At 44.9% G+C, this 16,924-nt stretch overlaps 1 protein-coding gene and 1 pseudogene across 1 annotated transcript; both read right to left on the bottom strand.

Moving 5' to 3' along the window:
• Nucleotides 1–490: 490 nt before the first annotated feature.
• Nucleotides 491–2,370, bottom strand: LOC145535537 (uncharacterized). The gene is made up of 3 exons (XM_081563989.1): nt 1,634–2,370; nt 1,008–1,133; nt 491–795 (listed from the first exon to the last, which is right to left on the bottom strand). The coding sequence occupies exons 1-3, from the start codon at nt 1,972–1,974 to the stop codon at nt 657–659; spliced, it is 606 nt and encodes a 201-aa protein (XP_081420115.1). The 5' UTR covers nt 1,975–2,370; the 3' UTR covers nt 491–656.
• Nucleotides 2,371–8,279: 5,909 nt separating this feature from the next.
• On the bottom strand, nt 8,280–8,620 carry LOC145536622 (bublin coiled-coil protein pseudogene; annotated as a pseudogene).
• Nucleotides 8,621–16,924: the final 8,304 nt, after the last annotated feature.

Genomic DNA, 16,924 nt, shown 5'->3' with positions numbered 1-16,924 from the left:
GGCACAAATAGGCGGACATGAATCATCAACTGAAAAACAACATCACTCAGGTATTATGTGAAAAGTGGAAAGTGCACTTGCTCTATGGAGTCCGACTCCTTACGACCCCATGAGCTGTAGCCTGCAAGCTTCCCTCTCCAGGATTTCTCCAGGCAAAAATACTGGAGTGGATTGCCATCACCTTCTCCAGAGGATATTCCCAACCCAGAGATTGAACCTGGGTCTACCACCCTGCAGGCAGATCTTTACCATATGAGCCACCAGGGAAGGCCTCTGGTAATTTATCTTAATATTTAACATAACTCTACATTGAGAAAATATTCCAAAATTAATACTGAATGACAGTATACAATTTTCTTAGTCTCCCACTTCTTACATTGTCTTCAATCACGTTGTACTCCTTGAATATCTGGATCCCTGAACCTCCTCTCCAACCGAAAGACAAATGCAGTATGAGGAAGTGCAGAAGCTAAAAATAAAGTCAGAGGCAGCACAGTAGCTCAGTTTTATTTTCTGCAGTTAACAATCACCAAACAATCTATGTAGACACTGAGCCCCCAAGCAGCAGCACAGGCACAAGATGAAGCCCCATCAAACTACCGCAGAAAGCAATGCCCTGGGGAAGGACACTTGAGGCTAGGGCACATAGGCTAGGCTTAAACCCTTCTTCTCTGCTGACGCTTGGCAGAAACAGGGGCCACAAAGAGCTGCAAGGACCGCATCACCATGGAAAGCTGATCCAGACAGAAGGCGGTGGACGTCTGGAGCAGGCCAAGGTCTTCAGCAGTCAATCGGCTAAAAGGGAGGGAAAATGAAATTCAAGTTCATGCCGAGAAGGAGGAAGAGGAGCATGTCCTCTCTGTTTCCACACACCGACAAGTCCATAGCAACACGCTTCTCCTTTAGGCTTAACCCTCCATTATGGCTCCTCCTGGGCTGAGACTGGCCCTGGCCACCACCCACCACCCACCATCCCCTCCCCGGCCTTGCCCCGCTTTAGAACTGACAGAACCAGCATGTGGCCATTAACATCAAGCTCCTTCTGAATCGGCCCTCCCAGTTGAGTACGTGGAGTCAGGAAGTGGCGGGCGATGTCTGCCTCGGCATGTGATGAGAAACGCACAGTAAGGCTGCTGGTGGAGATATGGTTAAGGCACCATCTGCATTTCTCATTTTCCCTGTACGTCAGGCTCCCTGCTCACTGAGACCCGCCTTCTCCCACAAGCACGCCACCCACCGAGAATGTCTGGACTTCCCAGCCTATACCCTGAGGACACCCTGGATATTACCACCTGACCCTCTGGTTCCCTTCAGGTTGCTTTTCCTCACCACCATCCACACTACTCATTTTGCCTGTACATCAGACTCCCTGCTCACGGAAACCCGCCTTCTCCCACAAGGCCACTGCCAGACACCCTGGATATCACCACCCGACTCTCTGGTTCCCTTCAGGTTGCTTTTCCTCACTATCTTCCCCTGGCAGCCAGACCACCCCTGACCCATATCCTCCAGCCCCCAGAGTACCCTCCTCTTACACTTTAGCCCCCTCCACCTGCAACCCTCCAAACCACCCCTAGCCCACACCCTGACCCCCACAGCTGCCCGGCCCACCGGGGTTCCTGGAATAGGATACAACTGGAGGGCTCGGTTACTCAGAACTGTGGCTCCAGGTGCAGAGTCTCCACCAGGCCCTGGAGCGGGTGGTGGCCCCGGGATCTGCGGAACGGCACCGGCCGCTCCACCTGACTGTCCTGCAGCGCTGGGCCCTCTGGGATTAGCCAGGTCGCCGGTGCCTCCATGAACTCCAGGACTGATGGCGTCACCAGGGCCAGCTGGGTTCCCAGGGTCATCCTGGCCTCTAGCACCACCCGGCACGCTGTGGCTGCCATGTGCTGTGCCCGCTGCAAAGGCCACGGCACCTGCGTCTTCATCGGCTGCACTCGTGGCTCCGCCACCGTGTGCCTTGGACTCCATCTTGAACCCCCTCCCCCTCCCTGCGTGGCGGGAAAGACTGAACCCTCCCTACAGAACCCAGCCCTGTAGTGCGACCCGCAGCTCAGCATAGGTAGAGGGCCTGCGCACACACACCCTGGTCCTGCCTCATGATTGGTTCCCACCGACCATTGGTTCCCGCCGATGACTACAGGCTCTCAGGCAATGGGCACCCCCTGCCGAAGCTTCATGCATTAGTGTGCCCTGTCGCCCCCATGTGCCTGTTGGCAAACGCACACCCACGTGGTCTGGGCGCTCTACGTCAGCCGTGCTTCGGCCTGGAAATCTCCTAAACGGCTTAGCGGTGAGGCCTCTGGGTGTGGAGGTGGGGAAGGGGGGGGGCAGCTCCTCAGTGCGCATGCTCAGACCAACCCTGCGCCCATCCTCAGCGCACGCGACTGTTTCCGGTCCAAGCCTGAAAACCCCAAGTGAGCCCCGGTCCCTGTGCACCTCCAAGTCTGGGCCGCTGCCAACCTGGCCACGCTCACAGGTGACGATCCTGCTGAGCGCAGGTCCTTGTCATTAAATTCCGGAAGGGTGTCGGGCACCCCTGGGTCACGCCTGGTCTGTCCCTCTGGTGTCCCAAACATGGTTCACATGTGCGTCCGTGTGTGCGTAGGCAAGTGCATGCACATGGGCATCTCCTGTCCATGTCTGTGTGTGTGTGTGTGCCCGAGAGAGAAGGAGAGTGCCTGTGCACAGGTGCTAACGCATGTGTGTGTACACGTGTGGTCAGGTGCATGCACATAGGAGTGTACGTGTGCTTGTGCACAGAGACATGCACATGGGCGTGTGTGTATGTGAAAGAGAGCAGGGGTCAGAGGCATGCACATTGGCATCTCTGTGTGCTTTGTTCATGCATAGGTGCCTTTGCATGGACGGGGACCCGGTCCTGGAGTCCTGAGACTAGGGATGTGGAGTGGGCTGTGCTTGCCCACCTGGGGAGGGAAGCGAGGAAAGATATTGGACTCACTGGGGATGGCATGGGGCTGGGCCTCTTTGGGCTCCAGGCACACAGACTGCAGGGACTCCAGGCTGGGGGCTTACCCCAGGCCCGCCTGAAGCACTGGTGGGACCAGCTGTACACAAGGGCTACCGGAAGGGCAATGCCCCCCAGGACACCCCTAGTCACTTGGCCTCTGCTGGCACAACTCTCACGGGATTTCCCTCTCCAGGAACAAAGTCTTGCAACTCTCCGGAGGGCTGGAGGGGCCGGGGGCCCTCTACTGGGAGGTGAACCCTGTGTCTGCTGGCCTGCTGGGTGCTGGTCTATTTCTGTGTCTGGAAAGGGTCAAGTCAAGAGACACAGTGCAGCCGGGGGTGATGACGAGGCTGGGGCACCACTACCTGGGAGGTGGTGTGTGTCTGCCAGGGAACTACTGGTACCATGGGAGGTGACCGGATCAGGGCCACTGCCCGAGGAGGTGGCAGGGACTTCAATCAGTCCGCTTGATCCTCACCCCCTGGCTGGAGAGGCCTCTCAACGGCCCTCCAAATCCAAGGCCAGCAGCCTTCCCCACCCCCAGTGGAGGCATTAGATTTTCCTCCATTATCATGTTAGTTGTAGGAGGTTTGTAGGTGACCTTGATCAGATTAAGAAAGTCTGTCTGTCGTCCTAGTTTTTGGAGAGTTTTTATCATAGTGGTTCTTGAATATTGTCAAATGCTTTTACGGCATCTATTGAAATGATCAAATGGGTTTTCTCCTGTGTTTTCTTCATATGATGAATAACACTGGTTGAAGATGTTTTTAATGCATAACCAGTCTTTCATTCTTGGGATAGATCTCATTTGGTCATAATGCTTTATATATTGCTGGATTAAATTTGCTAAGATTTCATTTTTTGTGCTTAATGAATATTGGTCTATGGTTTTCTTTTCTTGGAATGTCTTTATCTGGTTTTGGTATTTTGTAATGCTGGCCTCATAAAATGATTTGAGAAGTGTTTCCTCTCCTCTACTTTGTGAAAGAATTCGTATGGGCTTGATGATAATTCTCCTTTATGTATTTCCTAGCATTCCCTAGTTAAGTGACATGGGCCTGGAGTTTTCTGTTCCAAATTTTTGATAGACTTAGGGATATTTAGGGTTTTCACTTTCTTTTTGACTTAGTTTTGGGAATTTGTGTCATTCAAGGAATTTCTTAATTTCCTCCAGTTTTGCAATTTTTTGTGGCTTTTCGGGTTTTTTAAAATTAATTTATTTATTTTAATTGGAGGCTAATTACATTAAAATATTGTAGTGGTTTTTGCCATGCATTGACGTGAATCAGCCTTGGGTGTACAAGTGTCCCACATCCTGAATTCCCCTCCCACCTTCCTTCCCATCCCATCCCTGAGGGAAACCCCGTGCACCCTGAGCGCCCTATCTTGTGCATCAAACCTGGACTGACGATGTATTTCACATACGGTAATATACATGTTACAATGCTATTCTCTCAAATCATTCCACCCTCACCTTCTCTCCCAGAGTCCAAAAGTCTGTTCTTTATCTCTGTGTCTCTTTTGTTGTCTTGCATATAGGGTCATTGTTACCATCTTTCTAAATTTGATGTATATGCATTAATATACTATATTGGTGTTTTTCATTCTGACTTACTTCACTCGGTGTAATAGGCTCTAGTTGATATCTCTTAACCCCAGTCTCTTACTCCATTCCTTCCCCAGTGCTCTCTGCCTTGGAAGCCACAAGTCTGGTCTCTATGTCCATGAGTGTGTTTCTGTTTCATGCATATGTTCACTTGTGTCATATCTTCAATTTCACGTTTAAGTGATGTTTGGTGTTTGTCTTTCTCTGTGTCACTCACTTCACTTAGTATGATCATCTCTCGGTCCATGCATGTTGCTTCAAATGGCCTTATTGTTGTAGCTGTACATATTCTTGTATCCTTTTAACCATACATAGAGGTATTCATCTGTGGTTATTTTTACAAATATATTAATAAAATGTGTTTAGTGTACCACTCTTGGTATAATATGTCCATTTTGAAGCTGTATTAGGAAATATATATATATATATGTCAGTCAGTCCAGTTCAGTTGCTCAGTCGTGTCTGACTGTTTGCGACCCCATGGACTGTAGCATGCCAGACTTCCCTATCCATCACTAACTCCCAGACCTTTCTCAAACTCGGATCCATCAAGTGGGTGATGCCATCCAACCATCTCATCCTCTGTCATCCCCTTCTCCTCCTGCCTTCAGTATTTCCCAGCATCAGAGTCTTTTCCAATGAGTCAGTTCTTCACATCAGGTGGCCAAAGAATTGAAGTTTCAGCTTCAGCATCAGTCCTTCCAATGAATATTCAGCACTGATTTCCTTTAGGATTGACTGATTTGAGCTTCTTGTAGTCCAAGGGACTCTCCAGAGTATATGTGGATTAGAATAAATATTGTGCTTATGCTGCCCTCTCGTGGAGAAATAGAAGAATGCTTATGAATGCAATTTATAAAATCCAGATGTCTTCTCTCATATGTATATGTGTGTATGAATAAATATTTATTGTGCTTTTGCCGCCTTCTCATGGAGAAACAGAAGAATACTTATCAATGTAATTTATAAAATCCAGATGTATTCTACACATGTTGGAAAAGATACTGTATAGCTTTATTAAAAATTGATACATGCTCATAATAGAAAACATAACGTTGCCAGAAAAATACAAAGAAAGAAAAATATCACCATGATCTCACTTTACCATTGGCTCAGAATTCTGAGTTCCTGGGATGGGGAGATGAGGGTGTGCTTCTTCCTTTAGTATAAAATCATCTTTTCTGCTATTTGAATGCTAACATACAACTTGGTTTTGATACTTGATTCTTGCTTTGTTTGATTATCTTTAAGCATTTACTTTTACAAATACCTAGTAATTTGATCCCCTGTTTAGAGACTGTTTGCTTCAAAATTTTGTTTTCCTTTTTTTTCCATTTTTGCTATGATTAAAAATTGTTGAATATCTTGGCTACGGTAAAGAGTGCTGCAATGAAGATTGGAGTGCATGCATCTTTTGGAATTAAGGTTTTCTCCAGGAATATGCCCACCAGTGACGTGCTGGGTCATATGGTAATTCTTTTTTTAGTTTTTGAGGAGCTGCCCTACTGTTCACCATAGTGGCTCTACCAGCTTACATGCCCACCGATAGTGCAAGAGGGTTCTCTTTTCTTCACACACTCTCCAGAGATTATTGTTTGTAGAATTTTTGATGATGACTCTTCTGACTGATGTGAAGTAATAACCTCAAATGTAGTTTTGATGTGCATTTCTCTAATAATTAGTGATGTTGAGCATCTTTTCATGTGTTTTTTGGCCACCTGCATGTCTTCTCTGGAAAAATGTCAATTTAGATCTGCCTGTTTTTTGATTGAGTTTTGCTGTTTTGTTTTTATACTGGCCTACATGAGCTGTTTGTATCTTTTGCAGAATAATGTCTTGATAAGTAATGAGGTTCGTGAGATTGTACAGGAGGCAGTGACCAAGATCATCTCCAAGTAAAAGAAATGCAAAAGGCCAAAATGGTTCTCTGAGGAGGCCTTACAAATAGCTGAGAAAGGAAGAGAAGCTAAAGGCAAAGGAGAAAAGGAAAGATATACCCATTTGAATGCAGTGTTCCAAAGAATAGCAAGGAGAGATAAGAAACCCTTCCCCTTGCGACCACTGCTCTTTCTGTGCACTGTTTAATGTTGTTTATAATGTTCTATACTGTTGCACAATAACATAACCTGAGGGAGTTCTGAGAAGGAACACCTCTTGCTTCTGAGCAAGCTGTAATCCTCCTGAGATACTGCCTGCCCTCACCTTTTCATGATCTTCTCCTGCAGTTTTATTGACTCTGGTGCATTGCTTAGATGGTCATTTCTTTCTTTGATTTTTCAGAAGGTCTAGCAGTTTCTGGTTTCAACTGCTTAAGTTGTTCCCCTTTTACCTAGTTCTCCCCCTTTGCAAGGATTTTTGCTTCCAGGTCCTTAAAGGAGCATTCCTGGGTTGTCAGATTGGCAAGAGGCTTATTGAGCTTTTTAAAATGATTTCCACATATTGCAAAGAGGCAGAGAAAGAACTGACACGTTTTCCAAAGTAAACCTTCTAAAGCAAAGTGAGGGGTGAAAGCCTGCTCTCAGATTTTAATGGGGATAATTAAACCTCTGTTTCTTATGTCACTTTGTATTTGCCCTCCAATATCCTAACATGAGATAGCACATCCCCCCAGGTGTCTGTCCCCCACAAATTGTGATTGCCACACCCTGGGCCGCAAGGAACTTCCTTCAGTGGAACTTGTGCCAAAGGTACCTCAAGGAAAAGGAATAAGTAGGAGCCATTGTTCACCTTCCAGCTCACTTATATTTTACCAATACCTGTGCCCTTATGGCGAGTTGCAGTAGGGAATATAACCAGAGGCCTTGTTTACAGATGGTTTCAGTTGCTATACTGCTCTCAGCAGTCTTGGCAAGTGGAAGATGTACTGTTCTGTCAGAGGGGAACAGAAGATTGTGCATCACATCAGGTACCAAGTGGGACTCTGGGCTCAGTAATCTGGGGCATTGATGACAGGGGGTAGGGTGGCAGGGGGAGGGGTCTCCAGGCCGGAATTGAAGTTCTCCTCTTGTTAAGGCAAGAAGGATGGTAGGTAATCTGACATCTTCCTAGGTGAAGTGCTCCTTCTGGCCACTTCATGAGGATGACAGATACATGCCTGGATATTGTGGGGGTGGTGGGGGTATCTCCTGCTCCTACTAAGGGTGAGGGTATGAGGAGTGGCCCAGCATGGTTCTGGAGAACATCAGAAGTCATGGGAACAAAAATTGGAAGCACACAATAGGCTCCTGGTCCATTTTGTATTAGAATCCAGTCCCTTGTATTAGGGATTTTTCACTATGTAACACTCATTACCAGAGTATGAAGGGACAGAATCAAAAAGGTAACTGAATGGCAGAATTGTTTTGTGCTTAAAAAAAACGAAACTCTACACACATTGTGTAAAATTTCTAATAGGAAATTTACAAACCCTTTGTAGACCAGCTTGCAGACAACATTTTATGAAATAACCATTCAATTGGCAACATGGTACAGGAATACTAATTCCGGAGAATGTTAAGATAACTCTCAATCTGCCTAATGAACCTAGGCAGAGCGGGGAGCATCCAGGAGTTGGGCAGGCAGACAAGTTGAGTGGGCCACAGGCCCACACCTGACCCTATGTGGGGATGCATGGAAGTGGGGTTATGCCAGGCCCGCTAAGGGAAGTACCAGAAGGATGGCCCATGCAGGCAGATCCCCCAGGACATCTTGAGGCCAATCCTAAGCCAGGTGGTGAGGGCTCAAGCTAGAGCCTGGCTCAGGTAGGCAGGGTTGAGGCCTGGCCCTGGGGCTCTTGGAGGGCTCCACTAGGGGCTGCCAATTGCTTGGGGCTTCACTGAGGGGCTGCTGGATCTCAAGATGTGTCTGCCAGTTAGATTCAAGCACTCCTGGAGGCGGCCAGGGAGGTGGACATTCCACTCCTCCAGGTGGTCCAGACAGCTGTTGACCTGGTCCAACATGGCATTGATGGCTGCATGTACTGCTTCTTGGGCGATGCCATCGTCCTTGCCTTCCGTGTGGACATTCACAGGCACACCCTGTTCCACGTTGCCTCCCGACATGGCGGGCTCCTGCACCCGCAAGGCTCACGTGGCCATAGAGTGAGGCGACACAAGTTGGACATTCGGACGGCCCAGGCAGGAAGAGCGGAGGGCGGTCATTAAAACCTTGTGCTCATTGAAATCGTCTTACTGGGGAAAAGAAAGCAAGACTGTCACACTCTGTCCTGATTGAAGATGTGCCTGCTGGCTGGTGCGCTCGGGTCTCTCCCTGATTATTCATAAAGATCTTAACAGGCTGCAGCTGTCAGCAAACTCACCTCTTCCCACCCTGGTCTAGGGGTCCCCCAAAGCTGCAACATGTCACCTCCTGCCTGAGGGGTTCCTCAGGATGCTGAAGTCGAAGAAAGTCTGCTGTACTGTCATCACAGTGGGAATTTACTTCTTTTTTTTCACATTTTAACCTTTTTAAAATTTATTTATTAATCTTTTTTTTTTTTTTACTTTACAATATTGTACTGGTTTTGCCATACATTGACATGAATCCACCATGGGTATACATGTTTTCCCCTTCCAGAACCTCCCTCCCCATCCCAGCCCTCTGGGTCATTCCGGTGCACCAGCACCGAGCACCCTTTATCATGCATCGAACCTGGACTGGCGATTCGTTTCACATATGATAATTTACATGCTTCAATGCCATTCTCCGATACCATCCCACCCTCGCCCTCTCCCATAGAGTCCATAACACTGTTCTATATATCTGTATCTCTTTTGCTGTCTCACATACAGGGTTATCTTTACCGATTTACTAAATTCCATATATATGCGTTAGTATACTGTATTGGTGTTTTTCTTTCTGGCTTACTTCACTCTATATAATAGGCTCCAGTTTCATCCACCTCATTAGAACTGATTCAAATGTATTCTTTTTAATGGCTGAGTAATATTCCATTGTGTATATGTACCTCAGATTCCTTATCCATTCGTCTGCTGATGGACATCTAGGTTGCTTCCATGAAATTTACTTCTTTATCTCAGTATTATGACCTACTCGTGTTAAAGAATGGCTTACCCATTAAGATGTGAGCTACCCAACTTAGCTATGAAAGTCCAAGTCAGCAGCCGGGAGAGAAACAGGCTGAGATTTGGGGGGGTGGGGGTGGGTCCTACTTCTCATCTGTACTCCAAATACAGGATCGGCAGTTATTAATTAAATAATTATCAATTGACACATTTTGTGTTTTGTAGGAGAACAAGGGATTTTGGACCTGTGGAAGACTCAAGAGGAGTGTGCATAATTTTTTCCATTTATTGAGGGCTTTTTATGGGCCAGGCTGTATGTGTCTCCCTCATAACTATTGCTGTGGGGATAAATGTGATGCTGAAAGGGCAACTATGCGAAACACTGGCTATCCTGGCACTCAGAAGTAGGGTCTCATTGCGCAGGCACATGCATGTAGCAGTCCACATAACTCCTGGACCATGTGTGCACTTTTAGAACTCTGTTATTTTGGTGGAGATCAAGAATCTCTTAAATCAGTAACACTCAGTGTTCCCCACCCCCTCCACCACAACCACACACAGACACAGAGCAGGGGGTCCCTGCCTCCTTCTACCCTCCTTTTTCCTTAAATGTGGTGTCAACTTGGAGATGAATGATTAGGTGACAGGAAGCCTATAGGAAAAAGGGATGAGTAGGGGCCTGCCCATTCTGGGTTCCTTTTATGGTTTGTTCTGGTTCTTTTCCCCACCCCAGGTATACCAAGACTAGAAAGGCATGGAGCACCTTTTTGAAAGCAATAATTGTGGAACAAAACAACTGGCAAACTGGTCAATACATTGTAAGATGTGGATTATGTTACATGAATAGTAAGTAGAAAAAGAATCAGAGAAAGTAGGTTAGTGTTGGTGGAGTTAGCATGGGAAAGTCTCCAGAAAGGAGGTTGTATTTGACCAGAGACATGCATGGTGATAAGCTAACAGACCTAGTTATCATTACATGAAAGCTTAGTGTGTGTTAGTCACTGGTCTAAATGCTTTTCATGAACTCACTAAGGGTCATGGCAGCCTGATGACATAGTTCTCATTAGGATCCTCACTCTACTGATTAGGAAACAGAGGCACAAAACAATGAAGGATATTCAGCTGGTAGGAGGAATAATTGTGGTATGAATCCCAAGAGCATACCTCAAGCCCATGTACTGTACACAGTAGGTAAGAAGCTGTGAAAGATGAGGGTCATGATAGTTTCCTATTCAGTGAAAACCTGAAGCCTGAGATACTTAGAGAAACCTGTCCTAAGCCCATGTTCCTTCACCAAGTGACATGATGATGAGCAAAACTGGCTTATTTCCTAGTCAAAACAATTGTGAAATTTCAGAATAACTGTGATGCTTTATTCCCCTTCTACAGAAATATATTATGTAGTTTAAACGACCTAGTCTATGATGCTTTGTTTTGACAATCTGAGTAAGACACCTAATCTAGGGTTTTCTTAACTGTGATCTGGAAAATGCTGTTGTGCCTGGACTGTTAGTAGGTGTTGGTTCTATGGTCAAACACCTTTGAGAATGTTGCATAATATTAACATCCATTGATAGTTCACAACTTACATTAGACTATTAAAGGCTTTCAGAGCCCTAGATTAAGGAAACCCGGTTACCATTGTTGGAGGAGCACCTTTTAACATCTATATCACCGATTTCTTACACAGGGCCTGTGGAAGCCCTGGTGGATTGTTTTTGTTCTTGTTTCACACCTGTCCAGGCCTTGACTTTGCTAACTCCACACCTACTGAACCAAAATACCTGGGGGCAGAGTGCCCCAAATTATGAATGACTAAAGGCATACAGATTTTTGTGGAGCTGAGTTTGGGAACTATCATTCCAGGACAACACTCTCATGTTATAGGCGAGGAAATTAAGATCCTTGTAGGGAAATTGCTTGCCCAAGTGTGAGCACAGAGCAAATATTTGGACTATTTTCCCCTCCACTATAAATAACCCCTGAGGTTTTTGATATTTCTCCCAGCAATCGTGATTCCAGCTTGTGCTTCATCTAGCCCGGGACTTCACATGATGTACTCTGCCTATAAGTTAAATAAGCAGGGTGACAATGTACAGCCTTGACGTACTCCTTTCCCAATTTTAAACCAGTCTGTTGTTCCATGTCTGGTTCTAACTGTTGCTTCTTGACCTGCATACAGATTTCTCAGGAGGCAGGTAAGGTGGTCTGGTATTCCCATCTCTTGAAGAATTTTCCACAGTTTGTTGTGATCCACACAGTGAAAGGCATTGGCATAGTCAATAAAGCAGAAGTAGATGTTTTTATGGAACTCTCTTGCTTTTTTGATGATCCAACAGATGTTGGCAATTTGATCTCGAGTTCCCCTGCTTTTTCTAAATCCAGCTTGAACTTCTGGAAGTTCATGGTTCAGGTACTGTTGAAGCCTGGCTTGGAGAATCTTGAGCATTACTTTGCTAATGTGTGAGATGACTGCAATTGTGCAGTAGTTTGAACATTCTTTGGCATTGCCTTTCTTTGGGATTGGAATGAAGCTGACCTTTTCCAGTCCTGTAGCCACTGCTGAGTTTTCCAAATTTGCTGCCATATTGAGTGCAGCACTTTCACACCATCATCTTTTAGGATCTGAAACAGCTCAGCTGGAATCCCATCACCTCCACTAACTTTGTTCATAGCGATGCTACCTAAGGTCCACTTGACTTTGCATTCCAGCATGTCTGGCTCTAGATGAGTGATTACACCATCATGGTTATCAGGGTCATTAAGCTCTCTTGTATAGTTCTTCTGTGTGTTCTTGCCACCTTTCTTAATGTCTTCTGCATCTGTTAGGTCCATAACATTTCTGTCCTTTATTGAGCCCATCTTTGCATGAAATGTTCCCTTGGTATCTCTACTTTTCTTGAAGAGATCTCTAGTCTTTCCCATTCAGTTGTTTCCTATGGTTTTCTATTGTAACTCTGTGCTGATTCCTTATAATCAATCTCTTTCTGACTCTCTTTCAGTCTCTGTCCCTCTCTCTTACACACACACCACATAGTACATCCTATTAGTTCTGTTGCTATGGAGGACCATGACTAATACAAATGTATTTTATATTTCTTTTAAAATAGACAAGTGCCTTTTATTTTGGTCTTAAATATTTAGCTGAATGTAATATTGTATCAATTATCTGATTGAAGTTCATTCCTAGTCTTCATTTATAAGATATTTCAGAATATTTCCTCATGATATTTTTATTGTTCTTCATCCCCTCATGAATGATGTGCAAGTGACTGATTTCCTGCATTCTGAATGTTAGATTTTTCAACCTTCAATCAGAAACAGTATTGTAAAAAATAATGTTTTAATTTATTCAATATCTTCTGCTTCTGTTAGGTCCATATCGTTTCTGTGCTTTATTGTGCCCACCTTTGCATGAAATATTCCCTGGGTATCTCTAGGTTTCTTGAAGAAATCTCTAGTCTTTCCCATTCTCTTGTTCTCCTCTGCTTCTTTGCATTGATCACTGAGGAAGGCTTTCTTATCTCTCCTTGCTATTCTTTGGAGCTCTGCATTCAGGTGGGTATATCTTTCCTTTTCTCCTTTGCCTTTAGCTTCTCTTCCTTTCTCAGCTATTTGTAAGGACTACTAAGATAACCATTTTGCCTTTTTGTATTTCTTTTTCTTGGGGATGGTCTTGATCACTGCCTCCCGTAAAATGTCACAAACCTCCGTCCCTAGTTCTTCAGGCACTCTGTCTATCAGATCTAATTCCTTGAAACTATTTGTCTCTTCCACTGTATATTTGTAAGGGATTTCAGTTCAGTTCAGTTCAGTTCAGTCACTCAGTTGACCCCGACTCTTTGTGAGCCCATGAACCACAGCACGCCAGGCATCCCTGTCCATCACCAACTCCCAGAGTTTACCAAAACTCATGTCCATTGAGTCGGTGAAGTCATCCACGCATCTCATCCTCTTCATCCCCTCCTGCTCCTGCCCTCAGTCTTTCCCAGCATCAGGGTCTTTTCCAATGAGTCAGCTCTCTGTATCAGGTGGAGTATTGGAGTTTCAGCTTCAACATCAGTTCTTCCAATGAACACCCAGGACTGATCTCCTTTAGGATGGACTGGTAGAATCTCCTTGCAGTTGAAGGGACTCTCAAGAGTCTTCTCCAACACCACAGTTCAAAAGCATCAATTCTTCTGTGCCCAGCTTTCTTTATAGTCCAACACTCACATCCATACGTGACTACTGGAAAAACCATAGTCTTGACTAGATGGACCTTTGTTGGCAAAGTAATGTCTCCGCTTTTTAATATGCTGTCTAGGTTGGTCATAACATTTCTTCCAAGGAGTAAGGGTCTTTTAATTTCATGGCTGCAGTCACCATCTGCAGTGATTTTGGAGCCCCCCGAAAATAAAGTCAGCCACTGTTTCCAGTGTTTCCCATCTATTTGCCATGAAGTGATTTAGGTCATACCTGAATGGTCTAGTTGTTTTCCCTACTTTCTTCAGTTTAAGTCTGAATTTGGCAATAAGGAGTTCATGATCTGAGCCACAGTCAGCTTCCAGTCCTGTTTTTCCTGATGGTATAGAGCTTCTTCATCTTTAGCTGCAAAGAATATGATCAATCTGATTTCAGTATTGACCATCTGTGATGTCCATGTGTAGAGTCGTCTCTTGTGTTGTTGGAAGAGAGTGTTTGCTATGACCAGTGTGTTTTCTTGCAAAGATTGCTGGGAGAAATATCAATAACCTCAGATAGGCAAATGACACCACACTTATCACAGAAAGCGAAGAGGAACTAAAGAGCCTCCTGATGAATGTGAAAGAGGAGAATGAAAATGCTGTCATAAAACTCAACATTCAGAAAACTAAGATCATGGCATCCAGTGCCATCACTTCATAGAAAATAAATGGGGAAACAATGGACACAGTGACAGATTTTATTTTCTTGGGCTCCAAAATCACTGCAGATGGTGTCTGCAGCCATGAAATTAAAAGACACTTGCTCCTTAGAAGAAAAGCTGTGACCAACCTAGACAGCATATTAAAAAGCAGAGACATTATTTTGCTGACAAAGGTCTGTCTAGACAAACTATGGTTTTTCCAGTGGTCATGTATGGATGTCAGAGTTGGCCCATAAAGAGAGCTGAGTGCTGAAGAATTTTTGCTTTTGAACTGTGGTGTTGGAGAAGACTCTTGAGAGTGCCTTGGACTACAAGGAGATCCAACCAGTCAATCCTAAAGGAGATCAGTCCTGAATATTCATTGGAAGGACTGATGCTAAAGCTGTAACTCCAGTCCTTTGGCCACCTGATGTGAAGAACTGAGTCATTGGAAAAGACCTTTATGCTGGGAAAGGTTGAATACAGGAGGAGAAGGGGACGACAGAGGGTGAGGTGGTTGGATGGCATTACTGACTCGATGGACATGAGTTTGGGCAAGCTCTAGGAGTTGGTGATCGACAGGGAAGCCTGGCGTGCTGGAGTCCATGGGATTGCACAGAATCAGACACTACTGAGTGACTGAACTGAAATGAACTAAACTGATAAATAACCCCTAGGTGGCAGTCTATGTCTTCGTTTCAGTCTGTGCTTGCACAGGTGGAGAAGTTGAATGATTACTGAATGCATTTGAGTCTTGACATAACAACAGTTTTGTCAAGTGATTGTCATGAATCAGTACTGCGGATGAAGCATCTGCTGGGCTGTTTATGTGTATTCCTCACAGGCCAGCTCTCCGACCTGGAAAGAGGAGAACAGAGGGAAAGAGAAGTCTAGATTAGGAAAGGAGAGATGAAGGGTACCTTTCCTGTAGAGCTCACTCTGCCCACAGTGCCATCTCCTAAATCTTGAGATGAGGAGATATATATGTCAGGATGAGACAGCTAGTTTTCCCAAGCCATCCCTCTGTTGATAATATTCTTTAAGAATGCATATTTTAAAAATATATCTGATAACGAGTCATTTAGAGAGATGCCTCTTGAACGTCTGTCATTTTGAGGTCCTTTTTTCTTGTCCCTGCTCCTCTTCATTAGCATCCTAGAATATTTGGAGAGTTGCAGCCTCTCCGAGGCCAATACTAGGGTTCTAGTCATCTCTGCTACTAACTTCCAGAGTGACCTTAGGCAAATCTCCTCCCCTTCTTCAGCCTCCGTTTAATCATCTAATCTATTTGCATTAAACTCCTTCCATAAATCAGTGCCAATTTGGATGATGGCTTCATGTGGGCTCTGTCTAGTTGCGGAGAGTGAGGGCTACTCTTTCTTGTGGTGCATGGGCTTCTCACTGCAGTGGCTTCCCGTTGTGGAACACAGGTTCTAGGCCCACAGGCTTCAGTAGTTGTCACATGTGGACTCGGTAGTTGTGGCGCACGGGCTTAGTTGTTCTGCAGCATGTGGAATCTTCCTGGACCAGGGATCAAACCTGTGTCCTTTACATTGGTAGACACATTCTTATCCACTGTACCAACAAAGAAGTCCAGTGACTCTAATAATTTACATTTAGCAAGATGCACACACAGATACACACACAGAGGAAACCACATACATGCGTTTCCAATACCTGCTACACACTTATTAAGAGCTTCCCTTTTTTTTTTTTTAGTGTCATCAGGGGAGAAGTCCAGAGGTATAGCAGGCTCTAGACACAGAGCTCCAGTTCCACTTCTTTGTGATTCCCTTGTATCTGTCATCCTCCATGATTTGGCTTCATTGTCAGGCTCTTGGCAAGATGGCTACAACAGTTCCCAGGAGTCACATCCACATCTAACAATTTCCATAGGGAAAACAAAAGGACCAACCCTCTGCATTTTGTTCTTAGGAGAGAGGAAACGTTTCTTAGAAGCACCCTAGTGCACTTTTCACCTCTCACTGGTCCTGACTAAATCATATTTCCATTTCTTTTTCATTCGCTGACAAAGGGAATGATAGAATCCTGAATAGCTTGCACTAATCTTTTTCGGGGAAAAGGAGTACTGAAGTTAACTGCTTATTAAACTTCCTTTGTCCCCATGTTAGAAAGATAAAATACTTATAGCGCAAAGATGAAGTCATTCCTATGGAGAAGGATTAAATGGTCATTTTCATGATATGATACAATAATTGCTGTCCATTAATTCTATCCCATGGGGCCTATGTATTTATGTGCAGAGGGAAAGGGGCCACCTCATGGAGATGGTAATATTATTTACCATCCAAAGATGTTGTCATCCTTCTAGATTGACATAAGGGGTATATTATCCAGGGATGGCAAATGTGACACAGTGTCAGTTAAGAAAGAGAGTTAAATGGAAAGAGTGGTAGGCATTCATGAATTTTATTTACAGTGGTGAGCTCAGGCAGCAGGCTGTGATTCTGTTT

This window comes from Giraffa tippelskirchi, chromosome X (assembly GCF_054371585.1).
Source record: "Giraffa tippelskirchi isolate mGirTip1 chromosome X, T2T-mGirTip1v1.2.pri, whole genome shotgun sequence".
Classification (NCBI taxonomy): domain Eukaryota; kingdom Metazoa; phylum Chordata; class Mammalia; order Artiodactyla; family Giraffidae; genus Giraffa; species Giraffa tippelskirchi.
Note: the sequence above shows the minus strand (reverse complement) of the source record. Positions and strands in the feature narration are given on the sequence as shown.

Coding starts and splice junctions, on each gene's coding strand:
- LOC145535537 (XM_081563989.1), bottom strand. CDS start 1,974: ATGGAGTCCAAGGCACACGGTGGCGGAGCCACGAGTGCAGCCGATGAA. Junction 1,134..1,633: donor AGTAACCGAGCCCTCCAGTT/GTATCCTATTCC, acceptor TATCTCCACCAG/CAGCCTTACTGTGCGTTTCT. Junction 796..1,007: donor AATGGCCACATGCTGGTTCT/GTCAGTTCTAAA, acceptor CCTCCCTTTTAG/CCGATTGACTGCTGAAGACC.